We start from the raw sequence: 6958 nt of genomic DNA on the forward strand, positions 1-6958 counted from the left end.
GCTGCCCCCCCCCCAGTCACAGCATCCAACACTTCTCTCTTAAGTCCATCAACTTCCAGCACATCAAATCATCAAACTCCCGCTTCAGCTCCCGGCCACACACACCGCCCTGCCCACAAGACACGCAGCCCCAGGGCCAGCACAGAAAGCCATCAGCACCCACCCCTAGCACCCATCCCCGGCACAGGGTCCCTGCCCCAGCCGGGCAGAGGGAGCCCCCGTGGCCTCCCCGTTCGCACGGCCCCTTTCTAGCCATCGCAGCAAAACAGCAGGCAGCACACCTGATGTTACACACACACACAGTGCTGGCCAACGAGTTACCCAGCTTAATGCTGAAGCCTGGGCAAGCCGGTACTATGAAATTCAGTTTACCCACAGAGGTGCTGACTAGGTACCGCCGTCGGCCCAACTCGGCACCATCACTGCCCCAACTCCGCTATGACCAAGCAGAAAGAGGCCCGGGATATCGGTTCCCTTCATTTCCTCCTTCCTGCAAATCCCGCTTGAAAGCCAAGGAGAGCCAAGGCACCCCTCTGAAACCCTGCTAGGTGATGAGGAGTGAGAAGGTGACGGATCCTGCCACAGCCTGGGAGAGTTTCCATCAGCCCAAGTCACGTTTCGCTTTCTGTTTACCGAAGAACTTTCCCCGTGGCTCACACAATGAGCCTGGAGGTGAATCAATACGACAGACCAAACAGAAAAAAAACCAAAAACAATTAACCACCCTCTGATGGCTGGAATTAATGCCCTGAATCCCCCCCCTCCACTGCCTCTTGTCCTTGGCTGGGAGGGAGCTCCGCGTCCCAGGGAGGACACAGGAGCTGTGGGTCCTGGCCCCGTGGAGAGCAATGGGACAGTCTTGGTCTGAGGGGCTGTAAAATCCACAGGGCTTCCCAGCAGAGACCCACAGCCCAGCCCAGAGCCGGGGACCCTGCAAGGCTCAGGGCTGGTGCTGCCTGGAAAACCAGCACGGGGAGCAGAAACTATTTGCTCTTTACTTGAGCAAGCAGACATTACTGGGCGCGAGTCTAGAGATCCCTCATCAGGGGAGCCTGCAGGACTGGGACTGGCTTTTTAAGCAACTATAAGACTTACACAGGCTTTTTAAGCAAATTAAATCTCCTGGCCCTCATCTGGCAGGACAGGAGGCTGGAACAATGCTCCAGGGCTGGGTTTTCAGGCAGACCTGCACATGGAAACTGTGCTGGGCCTCCAAGATTTATGCGGGTGGCTCTGTATTAGTGACCCCTCCTGAGGAGGAAGGCTCAGAGGTGCACTGCATCACCTCTCTAGTCCCTGCTTGGCAGCTAGAGAAGAGCTGGCTTTGGGCTCCCCTTGCCTGGGACGGTGATGCCAACGGAGGAGAGGACGTTTCCCTCCCCAGTTTAACACTGGGTCAGAGGACCCTTCAGCGCTGCTGAGGCAGGGTCGGTGGGAAGGACCAACAATAAAGACAGGGGAAACCACAAAGGGACTGAGAATAGCCGAGGAATGGAGTGACAGAAGAAACACCAGGGGACCTAAAGCCAGTTCCAAATCCTACCTGGACCAGCAAAGCCACCAGCCTCTTAACTGAACCAGCACAGACCGGCTACAAAAAGCACATCAGCATCAGGTGAAGCCTGGTCACAGGCAAGCCCCAGGAGGGGCCTGATCCTGTCAGTGGCATCTCTTCCCCGGCTCCGGGCAGGGGATGAAGGGGTATCGGGGATGAAGTTCTCCTTGTGCCTTTCATTTGCTGGGTTTGAGTGTAGGGTCCTGGGTCAGTCCCCAGATCCAGGCAGGCTGCCCAGGCTGCAGCAGCCACGCTTCCCTTATAACCGCTTGTCTTTTACAAGTCCATTCTTCAGGCGCATCCTGTGAAAGAGAGCACAGCAGACAGTGAGCCTTGGTCCCCGCACAGACTCTCCCTCTCTTACTTTCACAAATCACTACTGAGGTCAGACCTGTGTTGACAGGCTCACGCAGACAATTTGTCCCCAAGTCAGCCAGACCTGGTCTGTGGGATCCAGCATCTTGCCAGACTTTGGGCTCGCCACATGAAGCGCAGATGCTGCTCAGAGAGAACAGCCTCAAGCAAAGAGCCAGTCCTACACGGTGAGCAGGGGAAGGATTCACAGGACAGAAAGATGGACGCACCACAATGCCTAGGCATCGAGATACAAAGTCCTCCCTGATACTTGCAGCAATGTTTTATACTCTCTGCCAAGGCATCCTGCTGCTCTTTTGTTTTCCAGCCCAGTGGTGAACCCTTTGACAGCTCCAGAGCCCTGGGAGGTCTGCCAGCATCCCTCCCCCTAGCCCACAGATGCTGTGCATGTGTGTAATCCCCGCCCTGCCCACATACCCTTCTTTCAGAGCACTGGGCAGCTGGAGTCCAGCCTCTTTCTTCTTGGCCGTCGTGGTTTTCTTGCTGTCCTCCACGTCGTACTCACGCACATCATTCACCTCTTGCATCTGCCCCATCAGCACCTTGGCCACAAACAGGACGATGTACTGTGGGAGGAGCGACACTGTCAGCCACAAACCCCAAGGCTTAGAGCTGCTCCACCCAACCTACTCACTCCCGTTTGCTAAGTGGGACCTTTCTCCGCTGTCCCCAACCCCAGGAAGGGCAGGGCAGATCCCTCTGGGATGGCCAGAGCCCTGGGATGCGGTTGATGACCTGCAGCAGCGGGAGGCAGCGCTCCTGCAACTACCCTTAACTGATTTCAACCCCACTGGGTTGCTACCCAGGGTTGAGCTTGCTGGCGTGAGCCCTCCAAGTCCACCCTTTTCACACCCTCCCCAAAGCTTCAGGGGATGCCAGAGCGTTTACACCCATATCAAGTTCCAGCCTGCCCCAACTGCTGTTATCGCTCCCTCCCCGGGGATCCCCGGGGTGCGAGACAGTCTGAATTCCAGCACAGAGGAGCCCCCCGGGCACTGACACGGGTTTCCCTCCTCCCCTCCCAGCCATCCCTCGGTCCTCCGAAGCCTCCCCCATCCCTGCAGCCCCCCCAGCTGCCCCCAAGACAGGCAGGCAGCAGGCACTGTGCAGGAGCAGCAGAAGAGGGAGAAGCTAGCGTAGGGGTTGCTGAGCTCCCCCTACTCACCAGAAACCAGTAGATGTTCATCAGAGTGAGGACAAGGAGCAGAGCATTGAAGAAGAAGTAGAAGGGGATATTAGGGACCAACTGGAGGCTGGAGTAGCAAGTGGCGTAGAGCACCTTGAGGGGAAACCAGTAGAGACGGAACCAGAACCTGCCAGGGCAGAGGGAGCAGGGTGGGTTTAATGGCCCACGGGGATCCCGGGAGAGGCGTGAGACCCAGCGCAGCTTCCCCCAGCACAACCTCCTGCCTCCAGGCAGCCCTCGACAGCTCCCCTTGCAGTCCCTGCTCTTGGCATCTGGCTTGGGTTTACAGGTCTGGCTCTAGGTAGGACTTCACACCGACCCCGAGAAAGGGCAGCTGTTGAAGGGAGAATACAATTTCCGTGGGCAGAAAAGTCTTGGCACCAGAGGCAGGGCAGAGAAAGGGCTTTCTCAGGGTAGAGAGGCAGATTAATCTACACTGCAGATTACCTCAACTGGATGAGGGACAGCAGGAGAATACAGCTGGAAGGTTTTCTTGGTCCCGTGCATCCCTAGTTTATCACTAAAAACCTTCGCTGCTCTCCTCCCCTCAAATCGAGGGCTCTTTTTGCCACCCCTGCTTTTCAGAGCAGTCCACAGAGAGGGAGGAAGGAGACAAGGGACAAATGAGGAGTGACAACCTGTGGGTTACCCGTCTCTATTCTTCATCTTTTTTTTCCTCCTGCTTTGCCCCAAGAGGAGCAGCAAGGCTGGAATCTGGGACAGCCCCACCTCCCGTTTCCTTCTTGCAAAAGTGCTTCTTACTGCTAAAACCAAGTGTGAAAATGGAAACAGCTCCTCCTCCCCTGGGGTCATTTGTCATGCTGCAAGCGAGATTTCACAGGCGGTGACAGACAGCAAAGCGACTACAGAAGGATTCCAAGCCCAGCATGGGGTCAGGCTCTGCAGGAACCTCTTCCCAAACAGTTTTTGAAAGGGCTTGTTCCCATGCACACAAACCCAGCCGGCTGTACCCCAAGGCACCGGGGGGATTGCAAAAGCTGGCAAGGACGGTTGGAAGGGGGATCAGGCAGACAAACTCACCAGCTGATGCTGAAGGTGAGGCAGCCAATGTTGGAGATGACGTCGTTGAGGCGATGATAGACTCCCCCCCGGTGCTTGAAGTAGACGTTGAGCTTGGTGAATTCCAGCTGCACGTCATTGACGTCGTGCAGGAAGAGCACGAGGATGCCCACGTTGTGGTACCTGTAGGAAAAAGGGGAGCAGGGAGGGATGTGTGTGGGGCGGCGGGTTGATGTTAGCACCCAGCACCCACGGTCCAGCACGCCGGGAGCAGCCAGACTCCCTGAATAATCCAGACTGCCAGACCTGGCACGGCACAGCATAGCAACACGCTGCGGGGTGGGCCTGGCACCGTGCAATGGCTCACGAGCACTGGGATTGCTGCAGTAGCGTGGAGGCAGGATTGGAGAGGCAGGGGAGAACCCACACCAACCCAGCAAGAGATGTCCTGCTACATGCCCGTGAGATGCATCCGAGCACAGAAAGGCTGCAGCTTTTGCTGCGTAGCTGCCCAAGGCTGGCCCGGGCCACACTGCAGAGTGTCACAGCCAGCGACCTCACCTGAACGCGTAGGAGAAGGCTATGAGGGTCAGCGTGACCACGTGGTGGAGAAGCATGACAACGGAGTCCTTGCGCCACGTGTCCATGTAGGCGGTGGCATAGATGGAGTGCCCGTAGAAGCTGCACTGCAACAGGTAGGCGATGGCGATGTCTGTGGGCACGTCCATGCCCTTCTTCCAGTCTGGGGTGGGACAAAGACAGCCGGGTGAACCCAGAGCCAGGAGCACAGAGCCTCCGTCAGCGGCAGGGAGACAGGAGCGCAAAGAGCGGGGAGCAAGCAGCAGCCAGAGCTGCCCCAAGCAGCCCCAGCACTTCGCTGTGCTCAGGTGCTCCCGTTCAGAACCTCACAGATGCAAAGGAGGCAAAGGCTGGAAGAGAACCCAGGTATCCTGGCTCCCAAACTCTGCCTCTGGCATTAGACCCGTTCCCTCTCCTAGGTCTAAGGGAGAAACCTTGATTTGCTTCTCTCCTGCTTTAACTACTCAATCCCATTCCCCTCCGTAGCTGACGCATCCCAGCCCTGCTCTCTGCCATAGCCACTAGGTGACTCTCTCTGTAACGAAATGAACGGGGACCGCCTGTTGTGCCCTTTCGGTACCCACAGCATCATAGACAAGGCAATTTAGGGGTTCAAGCCTTCTCTTTCGCTCACCCCAACTCCCGTTCCCTTGTTCAACCCAGACGTCCCATGAACCTGGACATCCTAATCCATACCCACTTCTCCCTGGTTCTTATTGTACCGTAAAAGACAGATGGTGGGTCATAGAAGAAGGGGTAGTCGGTGAAGAAGAGCAGGTAGATGCCATACGACCAGGATAACGTGTAGAAAAGCAGCTTCCAGGCGCTCTCAGGCATCTTGGCAGCATCTTTCGGCTGCAAGTTGCACCACTCCCCAAAGGGCTGCAAGGAGAGGGGAGAAGTATCGTCACACAGGGCAAAGAGACAGGCCCTGGGGAGCCCAGGGCAGAGTTCACCAAACCTCCAAGAGACTCGAGCACTGCATGCTGCGTGCAGTACCAGACAGGGCAAAACCAGGGTCACAAACCCCATTTTTCTGGCCTTCTTTACAACACGAGTAAGGAGGTCAAAGAGGCTCTAGAGAGAGCCCGAAGCGGGGAAAAACACGAGGCTAGAGACCCTTCCACTCAGCCTTGGCCGCTCTGGAAAGCTGCGAAAGCAGAGCCTCGCAGAGAAGGCAGGAGCCTGGGGCATGCGTCCCACAGTCTGGGCACCACTCCATCGCCCTGGCTCCAGGAGCAGGGCCGACCACAGCTGGCTTTTGCAGAACAGAGTCAATAACTAATAAAATAAAAATCAAGTCCTATCTGCCCAAGGAAACCCAGAAGAGGAAGCTGTAACAATACTATCCTGTGCACACGGACCTCGCAGCACTGCCAACTCCCAGAAAAGAGCCTTTCAACTGAGGAAGCAAAGGCTTTGCAGAGTCCTAAAGACGCAGCCGCTGCTGCTCCCCACCCAGCGTGGCACAAGACTCCCCTGCGTGTGCAACGAGCGTCGGAGGGGGCCAGCTCTGCAGGTAACGAGTCAGTAAAGGCTGGGGCACTGGGTCCTCTTGCTCTCTCACGCCTACCCATGCTCACCCATGTTCCCAGCAGCTTTTCTAGCCGACCAGCGCTGAAACGTTGCTGGTTTTCTCCCCTGTGGTTTGCAGCACCCCTCCCACCGGTCGGGACTCAGAAATAGGAGGCAAAGCCTCCCCAAATATGGCCAAAGCGAGGGCAGGGAGGACGAGCAGTTCTGCAGATTGCTCGCGCTAATCAGAACAAAACTTTCTCATCCTGAGTTCCCCACGCTCCCGAGGATGATGACTACCACCCAGCCCTCCCGACGGTCCCGCTCTGCAACAGCGAGAGAGCTGGGCCACTGAGGCCAGGGACAGCTTGGAAACCACAGTAAAAGCAAAGCCCCAGTGTTAAACGGCCTCAGCTCCCCAGGAGTAAAATGGAGCAGCTGACGCTACCCTTCGCCTCAGACCGTGTGCCGGAGAGCGAGCGATGCTGCACGCCGAGCGTGCCCTTAGCTCAGCCAGGGCTCCGGGCACGGACGTTTTCCCTCCGTGGCAGCTGAGCAACACCAGGCACCATTTCTGCTTCTCATCACGAGAGTGACGGCGCCATATCAGCCTGGCCAACCTCCGCAGCCCCTGGCCGTGGCTGCAGGGGAGCAGTCAACGCGGGGGAGTGTTGCTCAAGGTCCCGAGGGAATCATCACTGCCTGAAACATAGATAATGCCCAAAGGC

The 6958-nt window shown here is 57.1% G+C and overlaps 1 protein-coding gene across 1 annotated transcript; it reads right to left on the reverse strand.

Annotated features, from left to right (window-relative positions):
• Window positions 1-1235: 1235 nt before the first annotated feature.
• On the reverse strand, window positions 1236-5594 carry CERS1 (ceramide synthase 1). The gene is made up of 6 exons (XM_009279748.1): window positions 5438-5594; window positions 4698-4878; window positions 4158-4319; window positions 3096-3243; window positions 2348-2496; window positions 1236-1857 (listed from the first exon to the last, which is right to left on the reverse strand). The coding sequence occupies exons 1-6, from the start codon at window positions 5550-5552 to the stop codon at window positions 1815-1817; spliced, it is 798 nt and encodes a 265-aa protein (XP_009278023.1). The 5' UTR covers window positions 5553-5594; the 3' UTR covers window positions 1236-1814.
• Between the last annotated feature and the right edge of the window lie 1364 nt (window positions 5595-6958).

Source organism: Aptenodytes forsteri, unplaced genomic scaffold, assembly GCF_000699145.1.
Source record: "Aptenodytes forsteri isolate BGI_AS27 unplaced genomic scaffold, ASM69914v1 Scaffold147, whole genome shotgun sequence".
In the NCBI taxonomy this organism is placed as follows: domain Eukaryota; kingdom Metazoa; phylum Chordata; class Aves; order Sphenisciformes; family Spheniscidae; genus Aptenodytes; species Aptenodytes forsteri.

Bases quoted from the DNA above. Each gene is read 5' to 3' on its own strand.
- CERS1 (XM_009279748.1), bottom strand. From the start codon at position 5,552: ATGCCTGAGAGCGCCTGGAAGCTGCTTTTCTACACGTTATCCTGGTCG. The intron at 3,244-4,157 runs GTGAGTTTGTCT...CTGCCCTGGCAG, and splicing joins CTCACCTTCAGCATCAGCTG to GTTCTGGTTCCGTCTCTACT. The intron at 1,858-2,347 runs GTATGTGGGCAG...TCTCTTTCACAG, and splicing joins CCCAGTGCTCTGAAAGAAGG to GATGCGCCTGAAGAATGGAC.